The sequence below is a fragment of the Motacilla alba genome, chromosome 2, assembly GCF_015832195.1.
Source record: "Motacilla alba alba isolate MOTALB_02 chromosome 2, Motacilla_alba_V1.0_pri, whole genome shotgun sequence".
Taxonomy (NCBI): Eukaryota; Metazoa; Chordata; class Aves; order Passeriformes; family Motacillidae; genus Motacilla; species Motacilla alba.
Window position 1 is genome coordinate 49,096,773 of NC_052017.1, and position 18,632 is coordinate 49,115,404.

Genomic DNA, 18,632 nt, shown 5'->3' on the forward strand with positions numbered 1-18,632 from the left:
GCAATCAAGGTTTTTGTACCAAAGCAAACTATTTTAACAGGAGAGATCAATCCTAAAACATAGACCTAGGCCCATTTCCCTTATCCAATATAATTACCAGAACTCATGAGCCTTTTAATTTTGGTTGTTCTGTATCTGGACAAATATGGTTTTGGATCTTCAGTTACTTTGGCAAGAGAAACAGCTGATTTTTTCTAACACAGTCAATAAGCGTTCTAGAGCCACTGGAAAAAATTCCCAGATTTGAGAAAGAGTATAGAAGTGATAATTTGTACCCACACTGCAGTCTTTGCCCTTGGGTTTCTTGGTAAAATCCATGTTCTTACATTATATGTTTTTTGTTTGTTTTGTTTTTCTGTAACCAAGATGTACCCATTCCAAAAAGGACTGTAAAAAACAGAAGAAGAGCTCTTGTGAAGAGCTTGTGAAGAGCTCTTGTCAGACAGGAAGGTTTTTGAGGAAAGAGAATCCCCAATGCTCGAAAAATCTCTACAAAATCTTGATCTACCTTGCTAACAATGGCCAAGATCATTCAAATGTGAAAAAGAAAGTTAAAATTCAGTTTACACTGGTGGTGGCAGCTGTCAGCTGTCAGCCTGCCTCCTCTCCACACTTCTTTAATGCAACAAAAACCAGTTTTGATCTCGCTCATAGTAATTTTTCTTCCTGGCTTCTAATGCTGTCAGCAAAAATACTATCAAACATCTTTTTGAGTTTTATACCCTGCTATAAATTTAGCTCTTCAGATTCTCATAGACAGCAGAGCTATGTTACCCCTGGGTGTTCTTCAGCTGATGACCCCAAGTCACTATATATTTTAGGGTATCTCTACCCTGAAAAGGGAGATTTGAACATCTGAGAAGATCCCCGATTTGAGAAAAGTTAGAAGATTAGAAACAGTCTGAAACTGATTGGTGTTCACCTGGACCTCTTATTTCTGTGAGTGTGGACTGGGCCATTGCTCAGCCTTTGCTGGTTTCCTACAGTGTAGAAGAGATCAAAGTGCTGGTCTTGAACAATTCCACAAGCATTTCTGTGGTTAAGAACAATGACTGTGTCCAAGTTGTTGGATTCCAGTCCCAACCTGCCCAAGCTCTTGTTAGTTTTTGTAAGATCAGCCAGGAAAGACAGCTGTGATCTGGCATCTTGCATTGTTTGAAACAAAGCCCTTCTAGATGCATGACTGTCAGATGCCAATACCATCACGGTAGTGGCATCACAGTTATAGCCTAATTTATACTTTCCAGCTGTAATGGGCAATTACAGCTGGAAATAATTGTGAAAGAACATAAGTGCATGAAACAGATGAGATGTACAGCTTCCACCGACCTTTATAAGTTTATCCTCAGGAAAACTCTTAGCACTGCTCTTATCACGGCACTAAAAGATTATTATGAAGTCTTTACAATGCCATCTCTTTTTTCCTTCCAGACAAGCCCTGTGGGGACCCACCATCCTTCCCCCACACCATCCTGCACGGCCACACTGGCTTTGAAATGGGGGACGAGCTGCTGTACGTCTGTGCCCAGGGCTATGTCATGGGCAACAAGGAGAAGGCGTTCACGCTGCTCTGCGACAGCTGCGGGGAGTGGTACGGCCATGTCCAGGCCTGCGTCAAAGGTGAGCTCACCCAAAAATCTGTATGATTTTTTTTTTTTAATTTGCCCCAATAAATAGGCAAACACTTTCTCTTTTGCACCATGCCTCCAGGGTTTTTGTCTGCAAACACAAGAGTAGTTGCCCAGATATTTACTCCATTTAAAAGAGTGAAAGTGGATTTTCTTACCAAATGACTTGACTCAAGAAAAGATTTTTCAAAAGAAAACCCCAAACCACAAAACCCCCAAGCAAATTGTAAAATGACATTTCCTTAATTTAAACCCTCAATAAAAACCACCTTTATGTGTTAGTTAAATTCTACAGCAGTCTTTTAACTTTCCCCTTGTTTAAACGTAGGCTAAACAGTACCATGAGTTTAGATGTGCATGTAATCTGAATTCTGCTTTCTAATGTTACCTTGCTCAATGCATAAACCCACTATTTTTCCCAGTATTTAGGAATGGTCATCAAAAAATTTTAGTATTTTTTGAGAAGGCTATCACATCTTTAAAGTGAGCTTTCTGGAAAAACAGATAAATTTTAAGTAAAGGAATGAGCAGCTGTTGGGTAGCTGAGCTATCTATATGGGCTGGAGTTAGCATATCCATTTCAGAACCTATATATTCCCTAATGTCTGGAGGCTTGCAAGGAGTTATTTTTACTCATGAATATACCATCAGGCAGTGGATAATCATGAGAAAAGGTCAAACTTGTTCTTAGTAGAAGTAGGTCATGTTTGTGCACTAGGGAACCAGATTCTCGAACCCATCCAACCAGTATAGATACATAAAAAACCAAAGAATGAAAGCACCAGCGTTTTTCTGAACTGTTTCAGCTTCTAAAACTGTTTTACAAAGAGCAGTTCAGATGATTATGCAAAACAATGCAGGACATAGAGGAAGAACATGGAGGGGAAAAGGAAAAACGTAAGTATCTGTATCTGATCATAGAACAGTTTGGGCTGGAAAGAACCTTCAAAGTCATCTGATCCAACCCCCCACAATAAGCGAGGACATCTTCAGCTTACCCAGTGGGTCTGAATCTCCTATAATCTGCACCAAACTGATAAGTCTTTTTCCTTTACTGAGGTTAGTGGAAATGCTATCTTCATCACACACAGACATAAGGCTGTACTACACCAAAATAAGGAAAGGAAAGAATCAGGCCATTTAAGTTTTCTGCATTTCACTGTTTTCTCTGGATAAATGGTCTATTTCCCATGTTTTGCCCTAGCCTTTCACACAGCTGCAGGGGAGAGGAAAATATTTTTAAAAAAATAGGAAAGCAGGGCTGTAAAATCACAAACATCAACACTGTAACTTGGCAGCAGATGTGATATTGTGGATTATTATCTTTAAAATTATTTAAATGTAGACTTCATGCTGGGAAGCTTCCTCTGATTAATGTTTTTCAAATGCTTTAAGGACATGGGACAAAAATTACAATAATTGTTCAAGTAATAATTATGTATTTAATCCTCCTGATCATAATTCTTTAAGAAAGAAGACTTTACAGGATGATTAAAATGTGTGATGCTAGGTTTCATTATTTTTTAACAAGTAAGAATACGGTGAAAAAGAACTAAAAAAAAAAAATGGATAATTTAATTAAAAGGAGCCTGATTTAGAGTTGACTGATATTTTGGGGTCATAGGAGACAGAAGAACAATTAATAAGAACTCCAGAAGTCAGCACACAGACTGATTTTTAAGTGCTTTGAGGCAAGAGAGCACCTTCCCCATCATGAAGGTTAATGATGGGGCTTAATGGAGAATTTATATTCCTGTTGGCAGACTGGACCACTTCTGTCCTGGCTGACATCAATGGAAAGATGTTCATGCAGCCACTCCAGTGAATATTTAAGTGCTATGTTTAGAGCCTGGTAAGATGATACAGTGCCCTTGCTCTGCATCTGTGGTGGGTGAGCAACTGGGAAGTGTAAAATGGTCCCGATGCTCTTACTCCAACAAAAGGGGGCCACAGGGACAAAGCTCTGGTCAGAACATTGAGAGATGTAAGGCCTGTTGCTATATCTTGCAGCATCTCTGAAACTAGGGACAAGTCACAGTACTGCTCTTTGCTGCTTACTCCACCTCATCTGTGGAAGAGTGATGACATTTATCCAATTTCATTAAGCTTGCAGGGATTTGTGGATGTTGCACCTTGAGTAACACTGTTCTACTTGTTAACTGCCCCATTATAACACCCAGCTGTCCAGGCAGAATATCAGACTAAACAGCAATAATTGCATGCTTTTCTTGTTTGTGGAAAAGCATCAGACCGGCTTTACATTCCCAGTTGCTCACACAGAGCAAATATGGAGTCACAGAACTATCATCATAGCAGTGTCTAAATATAGCAGCTAAATGTTCTTTGAAGTCTCTTTGTGATCATCTTTCCTCTCTGTTTTGATCCAGTAAGAAGAGATACAGTCCGTTCTGGCACCTGGGATATAAGTGCACCTGGGATATAAATGTACAGCCATACAGTCAGAAGATTTGCAAATTAAAATTTAAAAAATACATATGTAATCAAATAGGCACATCATGCAAAATACATGGCAAAACCTGGCTATGGGCATAACTGAACAAAATAATTTTAGACTTAATATATAAGTGGATTTCAGAAGCAGTAAAGTAGGATGGAAATTCAAGTGGATTCTGGATACAGTAAAGTATGATGGAAATTAGGAAAGCAGTACTTTACAAATGGCTGTAATGTACATTGTGCACACCAGGTAATAGACAGTAATTTTAAATTAATATGCTTTTTAAGAAAAAATGTGACTCTGTTTCCTGTAATTCCTTGTCATAAAAAGCACTTTGTTCTAGCTAGAAGCACAGGGATATTTAGCCCAACAAAGCAACCTTAAGGAGAGAACAGGGAAATACATGGATTTTGCCATTTATTACTTTTTTTATTTCTGTGGAGAGAAGGCATTTGCTTCACAAAAGATCCTGAAGAACATTGTAGTGAGGTCTGAAAGCAGATGCATATGTGCCATGCTGTGGCTGTCCTGCAAGCACAGAGACTAAACTGACAATTGCTAAATGACACACTTTTTTTTTTTTTCCCAAAATAAACCATGAGTTCAATATCAGAAGCATTAATACCAACACTCCAGTGGCAGGGGTCAGGGCTGGACTGCATTAGGCTGCATTCTCTAGGGTTTGTTCCCTCAAAGAGAGGGCAAATGAGATGGCTGGGAAATCATGTTCCAACTCTGCCCTGAAACTGGCTCAGAAGAATGTCATGTGTCTATCTTTTTCCCTGGCTTATTTGGGGTTTTCCAGCTATATGCTTGTGGCAGGAGTCTCCATATCTTCTACACATCTAAGGAATCTATCCAATGACAACACTTGGATACACAACTAGTGTGTTCTGAGGTAGTCCAGCTTTTCCAGGCTGAGGACTATCCTTCAGATGTCAGTGTAAGGAGGACTTGGCTGACTTTGACCACTTAATCTGCAGCTACCAGTCTTGTTGCCTGGCTCAACAATTCTCATTACTTCAAACATTACTTCCAGAGTTTTCAGGAATTATATCGGTTCACATTCATGTGGTCTGTAAGCATGACTAGCTAGCACCATTTCTTTTTGGTTTTTTTTTTTTTATTTTTAATGTAGGGAATCAAACAAAATGTCTCTGGCTTTTGACCTTATTTGAAAATGCTTTTTTTTGTTCATTCTGTGAGTGCAAAGGAAGAGTTGTGACAGACAAATATAATCAGCAACAAATATGTCTGTGGTCTGTCAAAACAATTGTTATGACAAACTTTGGTTCCCTTTTCAGGCCTGTCACTGAGGGGTTGTATTAGATTAATGTAAAGTATTGATCTGGCATGAATGGATTCTGCCAAATGGAATAAGTTGAAAAAAATTTGATGGGTTATTTACTTATATTAGCAGGCTATCTGCTGGAATAAAAATTATCCTCTTTCTTATAGCTATTGCAAAAGACAAAAGGCACAGTTTCTGGCAAAGTCTGGCATGCTGTGCTCGACTACAGAGAAATTTGTGTGCCTGATCCAAACTAAATGGATAATTCTTTGAGATGCTGTAGTTCACAAATATGACTTATCTTAGGCAAATCAGTCTACATGCTCTTTTCCTTCCCATCCTTAAAAACAGATGCTGTCTTGTTAATGTTTGCAGTAGCTACTTTGAGATTCTCAGACTAAAGATGTTTTTATACAGTACAAATATTTATCATGATGGTCTATATAGAATCAGGTTTCAATTTCCTGTACTCCAAAAATACACCCATAAAATATGCAGTGCGTTTTATAGTTGCCCAAAATAGCAACACTCAGAATAGAGCTTGGACGCCAATATGCTATCTAGAAGAAAAATTAAACTGATCCTGGAGTGTGGAAGACCAGGCTCTTTGTTTTTGCCTGTCTCTATGTTTGGTTACTGTTTTCACATTAGGATCAAAAACTGAAGGAGATGAAAGCTCTATAGGACTGGATGCTTCCCAAGAAGGATTAATTAATAATTAAAAGGATTTTACCTTTTAACTGAGCTTCACGTCTTTGGTAGCACGTCATTTCAGCATCTCTTGCTGTAAAGTGTTCACTTCAGACTCAGTAATCCCTCAGACAGTGAATTAAAACTCAATGATCCTTGAGTCTGCCAGAAGATGGTACAGTCAAGATGTAACAATGACCAAATACAGAAAGATTTTGATCTTGGATAAATTAATTTCAGGGCTGGCTCTCCGTAAAACCTGACCTGCCTAGGTAGAAAGAAAGATGCAATCACTTTAAAATCAATTGCTAGCAGTTTTAAAAATATGTATAAATAACAGTTACAACTCCTTGGGGAAGAGGTGGAGCTGAATCTAGTCTGGTTGTTGCTCTTCAGTACCAACACTAAAACTCAGGGAACTGGAAAGTTCAGGAAAGTGCTGAGGAGGTGAGCAAAAACAAGTGCAGAAGTTCTGCAATCTATTCCCAGAAAATCAAGCTCATGGTAGACTTAAAAGATTGTCATAGTAACACAGAGTCACTAAATACTGAGTCCAAGTCCCATTTGAAGGTCTGAGGCCCAGAAAGAAAGAATAGAGTATTATTACTGGGTAAGTCAATCCAGGATCATATAAATCAAAGCTCCAGAGTAAGGGCGTCTGTATTTCCTTTGATGGTTAGAGAGCTCAATAGTTGCTTTCATTTTGGCATCCCATAAGCTAACATTACTTATGTTGATAGTCTCTGCTATAAACTCTACAAATAGGGGAGATTGAATATGAAAATATGTTAGAGCAGCTTTACAACTTGGGCCACAATCTGATTGTGAGAGGGAACAAGACTCCCTTATGTGGTGACGAGCAGTGCATAATGAGCTCCAATCTCAGGATCTCTTTAGACTACAATGGGCTTTTTCTTCCCCCAGCTCTGCATTAAGAAAACACCAATTCATTTCTCTACAGGCAGGATCATGCCCAAAGGCAGCATGTTTGATGGAGACTCAATTGATGGCTCAACAAACCTTTAATATGTTCTGATAGACTGAGGACTTGCACTTTCTTAGAACCACATGGTTTTTCCTGATGTGCCCCCTTAGGATCTTCTCATAGAGGGCTGAAACCACATGGCAGGAGAAACACTGAAGGGAAAGAGCTTCAGAATCTCTAAAAACCTGTTACTACAGTTGCTAAGCATTCACCAATGATCCACTCACACATAAGGTACTGGTCAACGAGATGAATACTAGCTGCCCATTCATACTGCAAACTAAAAAATAGGCCTGGAGAAACCAACACGAGCACGTGGATGTAATTTTTGTTTGTGGATGTGTGTGCCTGCTCACCACAACATAAAAATTACAGTTTGAACCTCAGCTAGATTACTGTAGTGTGGAAAGTGAATGAGGGCAAAAATGGAGGTTACAAGAGACATAAAGACAGACTGTTGTGATGATTCAATTAAAAAATAAAACAATGACCATAATGGTTGGTAAAAGGTGACTTCTCACATTGTGATGTTCCGGTTCATGTACATGCCACAGACACCTATAGGCTCTCCTCAGACACACTGAACTTTAGTGAAGCAGGCATGCCAGATATCAGCTTCTAGCAGGGGTCTGGATGATTAGAGGATAAAATAATTTGAGGCACCATTTCCATGCAAAGAGAGTGCCAGGCAGGAGGAAAAATCCTAAAGTGAAAGCAAGAGAAGGGACAAAGTGAGGCTAATGTTTGACCGTTAGTAGAAGTGCTGCATTCTGATGGATAGTGCCATGCAGAGCTTCATGAATATGTTGCTCAAGTGCCTTGGCATTCAGAGTTATCCTCCATACATTTGCGAAAGTCTGAAATACTATTGGAAAAGATTTTAGGATTAATTAGAAAAGTGACAGTCCTACCAGGAAGATTTCCACTCTAGGAGTTTTATTCCCCTGACTGTTAAGTCATTCTTGAACAAGACAGAAGATTTTTCCTGCTTTGGAGAGGATGGGGGGAATCTAGAGGATTACACAAGCAGATGAGAACACTGGGACCAGGAGGGAGAGAGGTCTGTTGGCACTTCCTGTGAGATGAGAGGACCTGTTAAGAACATCCAGCTCTCCAGCATGATAGCTTTCACAGAGGTATTAACTCTCTGCAGTCTGTTTGGGACACACATTAGGGTTTCCTTAGCATAACTGCTTTGGTTTCTGGTAGACCCAGATGCTATTCCAAGGAAAATACCTTTTGCTAATGCTCATTCTGTTTTGGCACCTGGCTTAAGCTGTTCTGGCAAAAAGTGAGCTGGTGTGAGCTGTATCACTGCTGAGTGGTTTTGGTCAGACTGGTTTGACAATATTTCTAATCTTTCTTAAGAGTAGACCAAATATGGCTCTGCCAGAAGTCTGGGAAGCAGTCTCCAAGGAGAATGTGACTCAGGCGGAAATTGAGGTGGGCCCCAGATGAAAATGTAATTCAAAATCGGTTTACTGTAAAAAGGCAAAAAAAGATAAGGGTTTACGAATGCAGTGATCTGTAAAACAGGTTCTCCTATTAATTTCTTGTTTCCCATGTCATGCCAGGTCTATTGCTTCACTGTCTTCATAAAAGACTAAACACCCTCTTAAAAAGAAAAATTCTCACCATGATTCAGTTTATTTTCCATATCCCAAGGTACTATTTTTTATGACTTTTAATGCCAGCATAAATCTCAGAAATTACATCAACTTTCTGCGGAGTAAAACTTGTGTGAACTGAAAATCAACCATCCTGTCTAGTTTGGAAAATTTTTCATTGAGCTAAGGCTTTAGAATAGTGGAAGAAATATTAAGTACAGTGCACTATTCCATTCAAATTCAAACATTAAGCTCTGTGCTTTGAGTCAAGTCTATTGTGCTGTCAGTGGTAGGTCTGTTGAGTATTTCTAAATCAAATTCAAGCTTTGTAATGAATCTACCCCTCTGCTACACTCAGGTTTTTTACCAATTTTGTTCTGTGTTCGTTTTTTTTCTCTATTCTCAGTGGCAACATTTAATTCCTTAAAATTGGAATCCTGAGAGTTGATCACTGACAGACAGGATTATCATGTTAACTAGGTGTTAGACTTTAAGTGTTTGAGACAGAGTTTTCTAGCCTTGCAGGGTGCATCTTGCTTTCTTCAGATGAAAACAAGCAGAACTCAGTGTCAGCCTTGGTGGTGGAGTCTGCCACAGTCAGCTCTGAAGAGCTCTTATGGAATAAGAAATACTATTCTGACTCCAGGCATTGTACCACTGTAACACCAAGGTGCTTGAAGAAAAGCAGTACACTGATAACAACGTGCCTTGATATCTTGAGCATAAGGTACTGAACATAATTCTTTAAAATCATCTGGCTCGAAAGGGATGAAGTTGCTGTAAAACTTCTAGTTTTGTCTGGGGTATTTTTTTTATTATCACCAACTAGTAATTGATTAATTTTTGCTATATCTTTCTCTCCACACACATTTCTTGTTTGAACAAGACGAAATTTTTTCCTCAAATCTTGCAAAGAGTCATACTAGGGAAAGAAAAGGTTTGAGAGAACAATAAGCAAAGGAAGTCCCCCTAACTGCTGACATTGACTTATTTATACTCATTTTTAAATCTGGAAAGGTAAGACATTAGCAATGACACCTATTGTGATTTTTTTAAAAAAACCCTTGAAATTGAGTATCAGCTCAAGGACCATGCCCTCTTCAAATAAACAATTACACAGAATGAAAAATACTGCCTGGAAAACACATTGCACCTTTCTTCTTGGATTATTGTAATAAATGAGCTCAGTGCTTTGACAGAGAATGAAATGCTGGCTTATAAGGTTTTTTTTAATTTTTCTAGATGAAACCGAGGCACACATTGACTATGAAGATAACTTTCCCGATGACAGATCAATACCTGTTGCTGAGAATGACCGACACAATGGCAAAGAGGAAATTGAGCAGGAGCAAATACAGCTTTCCTTCAGTAAAACTTCAGAGGAAGGAAGAACTGGAAGTACCAATGGGGTTACTCAGCACACAGACATTTCTGAAAAAGGAAGCAGGGCACCAACCGAGTCCCCTGTGTCACTCCTCAGCCAAAAAAACTTGTTTTGGTTTCCATCAGAAACTTTCAGTGAGCCCGAACCAGAGAAAGAGACAGATGATTCCACTAAAGCACAGTTTTCTGAAGGTGATAACCACATTGGTGTGAAGACAGTCTATGATGAACCTGGTGCCAAAATGTTTTATGACAGCGAGGATTTCCCCATTGGACCCATTCTCACAACTAATGATACAAAGACAGCAATGGATGCAGTTGCCATCACTGACGAGTCGTGGTTAGATGGATATCCAGTAACACAAGAGGTGGTAGAGGAGGATGAAGAGGGTGATAAAGTTGATGGTTCGATGGGAACAGAAGATGACATCATCCTCACAACTGACCAGCCAAATCATGTGGAAGTAAGAAAATCGGGAAATGGCAGCCCAGCTCCAGAGGAAGGTCTAACAGGGATCGTGGCAGCAACAACAGCGGTAGATGATGAACGGGCTGAAGAGACAGCGGTGCCACTTACATCAGTGAGTGGGCTGGAGGACTTCAGTGTCAGCAGGGGTTATGATGATGCGGCGTGGGAACATCCGGCTACATCTCCGGAAACTGTGACTCAGGAGCCCACTACAACGATGCTGTTTGACATCAGCAGCTTAAAAACGTCCATGTCAGAAACCTCTGTGACCGTCAGCCCCTCCGATCACACTCCATACACAGAACCAAGGGACACAGCCACCTACCCAGAACAAGTAGCAACCACTGCACTGGCTCCAGACATCATTATTGACACAACGTCCCAGGAATTAGCTGAGCAAGAAAATCTCACCCAGGGCCTTGGAGAAAAGCCCGTCCCCACTTCTGAGCCATGTGAGGGAGAGGATTGTCCCAAGTCCAGTAAAGGTGCTATCATAGCAGTAATAGTGATTCTTCTCTGCTTGTTACTGGGTGCAGCTGTTCTGGCAGTGTGGTTTTTCAAAAAAAGGCAGCAGAAAAATTCTGTTTATAAACTAAACGGAAGGTGTCAGCCCAGACATCACTGTTACCACCACTACCACCACCAGCACATTGAAATGCAGAAAGTCTAACCAGGGGCCTTTTGGCAGAGATCAGAAGAAAAAACATATTGATGCTAGAAGAATCACTTGACTCATGGATGCTAAAATCCAGCAGTGCAGAAAGCAGAAGAAAAAAAATGCTAGAAGAACATAGAAGACAGAAAAGATTTCATCCTTTTGAAATTGCAGTCTAGCATACTTGACTTTTCAGAGCTAAAGAATCTGTACATTTTTATCACAAGGGTCTTTTGGAGACACCAGCAGGACACAGTGTGCTCAGTAGTACATCTTCCATTTGTTCCGCTTTTACATTTTGCTCCTATTAATAATAAATTAATTGATTAATTTCTGTGTTACCTGGTTATAATGTAATGGTAGGACTGGTCAGGCCTCTTTGGTGTGTTCTCAGTGGAAGAGGAAAAGAAGGAGGGAAGAATGGAAAAAGGATTTTTTGGAGCAACCACACACTTGGTGTTTGTTCTTTTTTTAGAACCTGCCCAAGCTGGTCAGGATGAACCACCATAACAAATTATTACCTGATGTGTCTTAAAAAGAAAAACTATTTTCTACCAGACTTTAATGGATAGTATTGCAATGATTACTAAGGTCATTTTCTTCAATGTTGTGAATTTAACAAGCCACAAATGTTGGATCGTTACGCTACTTTTCTGGAAGGTGTTCTTTTAGCCTTAGTGAAGAAATGCCATTCTTATAACTAATCTTCCTGTAGAAATGATGATGTTTCCCTGGAATTCAGAGAATACTGTAAGTGCCATTCTTCCTTGAGCACGAGGAGGAGAGGAGTCAGAGCACCTTTGAATGCAGGTGTTATGATGAGTAGCCTCTCATCACAGAGCCAAACACCGATAAAGCACTTTCCAGGGGAACCCTGTATAAAATCGGCTGCTTTCTGAACACGATGTTGACTGACCAAGATACTGAACTTTAATTCACAGCCAGTAGTACCTCTGGCAACTGAAGCCATGTGTAATACTTGTGGAAGGACTGATTTTTCACCATTCTGCTCTTGCATTGGCTGGAGGGGTGGACATTGGCTCTGGGAGATGGGAACCCCTTTACACACTGCTTATTGTGGTTTGAAAGGTAAAGCAGACCTGGGAAAGAAATATGTTGCATCTAGTTGATAAAATGCATTCAGCTTTTAGACTGGGTGTTGGTGTAAAAGCACTTAGGCTTTTCCAACAGCACATTCCATCTCCAACAGTTCTGAAAATAAACACAAAGAGACGGGAACACGTTTTCTAGGATCCCTTAGCATGGTTCCTGTGAGTTTAGTATGAGGTCCTCCTTACATTTCTGAATGAACAAGAGGAAGTCTGGCAACTGTGAATAATCTGCAGGTCAGAAATAAATTCATCTGCCATTCAGCCTTAGTCAAAGAGCAAGAAAAGGTGCCTGGGTGGAGTTCATTCCATGCTCTGGCTCGAGTCACAGTGGTAATCACCTCTAACTCCATGGAAGGTAGGCTTTATGAAATGGAGTGCAGAACTGGGCCCATCTTATATGCAGCCATCAATCTCAGGGCTGGTAAGCAAAAAAAAAAGCATTTTTAGACAATGGCTATGGGTTATCTTGGAGAGTTTGACCTCAGAGGGGTAAGAGTTGAATCTTGTTGCCTGGCAAGAGCCACAGTAAATAAAAATGACAGAAACTGTACAGATTTGTAAATATGTCTCTGACATATGCATGACTTTATGCTTTTAATGCATTCTACACTATGAAATGACTCAAAATTTCTGTTGTAAACTATTTTTTTAAAGCAGTTAAAAAAAGAAAAAAACCCAACAATGGATTTCACAACAAGCAACTTTATGGAGACTGTTAACTCAACTAAAACCTATCATCTGTAATCCCATGGAAATATGCTGAAAAATGAACACAGGAACATCCATTAAAAATATTGCTTAACTGATAGGTACAAGTAGGTGTTACAGTTCCATGTAGCATCATTCTAAATGAAAAGTCAATTCTATTTGTCCCAGGAACTGAATGTGTAAAAATGAGACTCAAAATATAATTACAAACACAAATTGTACAAGGATCTTATTGGAGACTTAGAAACACTTGTTATTCACGAACCAGAAGAAAGTGTACATTAACATAATGCTTTGGAGGTATTTAAATAAAACTTGAGTTACAAAAACACGAGGAAAGGAAGTGTGTGTGCATGTGTTTTTGTGCAAATCATCCAGTTTGCCCACAGGTTTATGGAGAAAAGACAAGCCTGTTACTTTCACATTTCTTGTAGAAGACACTTTGATATTAAAAATATTACCTAAAAAGTGTTTAGCTTAGACTGACAGCCCAGTTCTGATTTAGAGCATCTACCCTCCTCTGCAGCATCATCTGTTTGTATTCACAGTATTCACTTTACCAGGGAGTTTGGGAAAACTAATAAACAGATGGGGATAAGCATCTCTTCAATTATACATTTGACTTAGACTTCCTTCTGTGTGTGAAACTTGGCTAATCACAGATAATGGGAATGGCAAACAATATACACACTATACGATGAATACAAAGTCTTAACATGATAAGGTCAAAATAGAGTAGGAGATAAATTAATTAGAAATCAAAGCTGAAACTGCCAGCTGCATGTCGAAATTAGGAGAAGAACAAAATAGGGGGAATACCAGAAGTATTTTTGTGATGTGACATCTGGCCATTGATCTGTTACTCTGTGATAAAAGTTACATATCATTCTCTTCTAGGGAAACCACATGTTACAACAGGCTGGTCAGAATTTTCCCACTGGGGTCAAGATTGGGATATCATCTCCCTTTCCTCTCCTTTCCTTTGTTAACCCATTAACTTGGCCCCCATTTCATACAGACCCTGTGCTACAGTGTCTGGACAGCAGGCTGTACAAATTTGCTTCAGCAGGTTGAAAAGTGACATTGTGGGGTGGGACATCACATCTACTGGCAGTGTTTGGGGGTTCAAACCCATGCAACCCAAAGGAGGCTGCTTCCCTTCATACAGAAACACCAGGTTTCATGCATTTTAGGTGTTCCTAAGTTCTCAGGCTGAAATCCTCTCAATTTCTGTGCTTGTCCTAGCAATGTATGATTGTACTGCCTTATTGCTTACTGTACCTCAAAAGCTATTATGCTGGAGATTTGTTGCCATGGGCATTGGACCCAGCATAGATTGATTATTTCCTTCAAGGATTTACATTTTTTTTTCCAATAATTTGTAATGCAAAGATAAAACATAATACATATCTGTGAAAGATCACAATTTGTAGCTTTGAATGACCATTTAAAAATTACCCTCAATAAGAAATTATTACACTCTCATAAGACTTGTCAAACTACAGGGTTTCCACCAGCTAAGGATAACATTTAAGTGTTTAATCCTTTTTTCAGATAAGTGATAGTGAGAATGGTGCAAAGGCAGAAAGCCCCTTTTTTTTTTCCCTTTAAAGTTAACAGTCATATAAAATTACTTCTCTGGCTCCCATATTTCCACTTGAAAGTAAGCAAGTTACATTACTTTGCAAAAGAATTAATCAGGAAAAAAAAAGCACATTTGTTACTTCAGGGTGCTGAAAAGACCTACCTATGAGATATATCAATGGGAAGAAAAAGTTAAAAATAATCAAAGAAAACTTAGTTTTCTACAGGAAAGGTTAGCACTCATAAACTTCAAAATTCAAACTCTCTACAGAATTTAATTTCCATGTAACATCAGTACTTTAAGGAGAGAGAAGAGGGGAAGGAGGAGAGATGGATGCTTAAACCACTGAATATTTCCTTGCCAAAAATAAATAAATAAAAATGTATCTATTTATTTTAATATTTTCTCCTAGGCACTGAAGAGGACTTAAGATACAAACCCCTGATTTGCTGGGGTGTGCAACCCAACTTACTTTGGCTATTTCTTACTTAACTCCTTTTTTTGTATAGAGCTTAAACTCTCCACACTAGGTCATTCAAGTCTTGAGTCACCAAGAAAAAGAAGTCGCTGTTTAAAGTATGGCAGACGACCAAAAGTTCAGACAGCTGCAATGAAGGATTAGTTGTGGGTTTTTCTCACTGCCTTGCTACAAACTGCATCACAGCTCTATGTTCAAACATTATTAAATGGGAATGTTTTCTCTGGCACTGACTACTCCTCCCCACAGTTTAAGTATTGAATTTTTTTAACTGAAGTAGCTTTGGTTTACAGCTCACATTAGAACTTAAAAACATATTTCCATAGTAGCTGGCATATGCAGGCAACTGTTTATTCTCAGTACCAGCCATAATAAACACTTGTACTTTTATAATCCAACAAATCTTTGTCTAATCACAACTCCGTTTTCAGAGCTCTAAAATTTGCATGCTATTTAAACCATTTTTCATGAAGACTCTCTTGAAATGGAAAGATTTTCTAAGTGTGCCTCCATTATCAATACAGACCAATAATTCACTGTAAAGGATGTGAAGATAAATGGTGGGTATTGATGCTAACAGTTTACTGAAAAAGAACTTTGCAAAGCAGGACATGCTATCAGATTTTCAGGGTGATAGTTTGTCTGGAAAGTATGGAGAAATGACACCTCGTTGGTTGGATGGGCTCTTTGGGTGAATTAAGAACAGCAACAGACTAACTTTTGGGTTTATATTCTAGCATTCCAAAGCAACAAAGCTCTGGAAAATGGAGCAATTTGAATTTGCTTTTGGCTCATGCCTTGTCAACAGAAGTAATGAAGGTCTGCTTGCAGTATTGCTACGGCAAATGAAAGGGCCCAGCAGAACATTTGTATTCCCTTTGAATTTGCCAGAACTGATCATTCTAAAAGTATTTGTTTTTCATAGTTGATTTTGTTGGCAATAGGAATTGCCGAGGCACAGAAATATGGAGCCTGAAATGCTCTTTTATTGGAGCAAAATTAAGCTTTGAGGAGAAAAATCACCACCATCCTTCTTCCTTTTTTTTAATGGATGTTGCCATTTGTGAGGATGAATTCGCAATGAGCCAGTAATAAAAAGAATTGCTATCAGCAAGAGTAGGCATTAATTTGAAAAGGACTATACTCTTAGCAGAGTCTGTGAAATGCACTGATTTTCATCCTGTGCATGTCTTCCAGTACCCAAGCTTTAGTGCTCACATAAGAAACACTGTCCTGACAGCCAGTGGTTGTGTTTTTCACCTAAACAAATATCCACCTCAGTGCGACACTGTTTCTGACTCAGTTTAATCTTCAGCTTCCAAGCACTTCCCAATCATGCAGGACCCCATTCAACAAGAAAACAAGCTCAGGACTCCCATGCATGCAGACCCCTGTGCTAGGAATCTGCCAGGAGATGGACTTCACCCACCATTCGCCTCTAAGTGGTGACAGAACGACACACAGACTGAATTATTGCAGGCTTGCTTGTGAGCACTGACAGCATCAGAGGCCAATAGCAGCTACCAGGATAGCCAGCTTTGTTATTAGAAATGTGAGTAATTATTAAAAAGTGCAGCTCTGCAACAGGCAATACTATCACCAAGGTGGACAGACACACGGTACCAATGCTGTGTGTTCAGCAATATGATGCTCCCATGAGCATCAGCATCACACTGTAAACCTTGCCAAAAGTGGAGACAAATCTAAATATCCCATCTGGTTGGGCAGAAGCTGCTAACATCTGAGGCAGACAACTCACAACTGCAGGAATTTGGGGTGGCAGAAGGGAGGCAGGAATATTCCCATTGCCTCCCAAGAAAAGTTGGCAGAATCAGGGAAGTGGAAGAATAGACACTAAGTTATTACAGTCACATGTAAATGTTGGCATTTAACAATAGCAGCAGGAAAAGAAAAATCAGTTAAAAGAACCTGAGAATGCTGAAAAAAGCCACAATAAATACTGAAGAACTGGAAGACGAGCTATTGCTCATTAGAAAAGAACAAGGGTTTGAGAACTACTTGTACTTATTAAGATGGAACTGGCTTGGGACTATACAAAGTGGAAATTAGGAAAGCCAGAAAAAAATCCACAGACACTTGAACAAAATGAAAAAGGGATCACGGTGCCATCTCAGAAGGCTGCAAGAGTATCAGTTGCCTCCTCAAGTTAAATCAAATGGTAAAGGACATCAGACTTACTTTAAGCAGGCTTAAGAAAAATAAATTGACTAATGGACATCATAGTAAGTCATGAAATCCTCACCTGAGAAGGCACAATGGGAGGAGAATTTAGCTGCAAGATCAGAAGGTGAGGAAATGAGTGAATGTGAGAAAGGATTAGCTAAGGAAGCCTTGAAGACCAAATCATAAGCTTGCCAGAAAATTGAAACCTGAGAGACTTACAATAACCATTGAAAAACTGTTCAGTGAAGAGGAAAAATCAGGGTTCATAGGCACCAAACTTATTCCCACTGTAATCTGTTGAAGTTAAATGAATCACAAAACAGGTAACTCTGGAGCTCAGTTTTTACTGGTGGAGTGAAAAAAATGGCAGTATTTTACCATGTCCTTTGCTCTTTAAAAAACATAATAGCAATCTCAGACAATTAGTGCTAGAAAGGGGAATGGAGTTCTTAAACCGGAGAGAAATAATTCTGGGTGCAAAACAAAGAAGTCCTGGAACTTATTTTCTCTCATCTTGTACCTACTGCTACTTGCTCCACCAACAGGCAACACCTGATTAGGATCTTTATGCACGTGTAATTTCCACACAGGATGTACAGCCATGGGACACCTTGGGCTCAGGAACCTGCATTACAACCATCGCTCTTGGAGCCTTTAAGGTTTTGCACTGCAGTGCCTACAGACACAACACACAGGAGCTGGGACATCACAGGACACCACAGAAACAAACAGCCAGGCAACAGCCAGAGCTTGCCAGAGCTCTGAAGTCAGTTTGGTAAGTGGTGATAGCAAAAAAGTGAACCAAAAACATTGTAGAACAAATGTAGACAGATACATCCATCTCCAACCAGCTCCACACCCTTTAGATGGTGGAATTTCTGGATTTGAATGCTAGAGTAACAAAGATGAAGCTATTGGCTGTCAAAGAATCACGGAATCACAGGATCACAAAATATTATGAGCTGCAAGGGACTCACAAGGACCATGGAATTCAACTCCTGGCCTGCACAGGACACCAAGAGAGTCACAGGCCCACATGACAAGAATCACACCATGTGCCTGAGAGCATTGTCCAAATGCTTCTTGAACGCTGCCAGGCTTGGTCCTGTGACCACTTCTCTGGGGAGCCTGTTCCAGTGCCCAGCCACCCTGTGGGTGAAGAACCTTTTTCTAATATCCAACCTTAATCTTCCCTGACACATCTTCAGGCTGTTCCCTCAGGTCCTGTCACTGGTCACCACAGAGATCAGTGCCTGTCCCTCCTCTTCTCCTCACAAGGAAGTTGTAGACTGCAATGAGGTCTCCCCTCATCACTGGCTGAGCTCCTGAGGACAAAATCTGGAGCTGTCCATGCAGGCTGGAAGGTAGAAGGAGAAAAGGGGACTCCAGAGTATGAACC

General features: G+C 39.8%; 1 protein-coding gene across 1 annotated transcript in view; it reads left to right on the forward strand.

Annotated features, from left to right (window-relative positions):
• SUSD5 (sushi domain containing 5) overlaps positions 1 to 14,018 on the forward strand; it is a 42,392-nt gene extending 28,374 nt beyond the window's left edge. The window contains exons 4-5 of the mRNA XM_038129520.1: positions 1,432 to 1,620; positions 9,902 to 14,018. Of these exons, the coding sequence (XP_037985448.1) occupies positions 1,432 to 1,620; positions 9,902 to 11,181 (1,469 nt within the window). The 3' untranslated portion in view covers positions 11,182 to 14,018. The remainder of the gene's footprint in view (positions 1 to 1,431; positions 1,621 to 9,901) is intronic.
• The last annotated feature ends 4,614 nt before the right edge of the window (positions 14,019 to 18,632 follow it).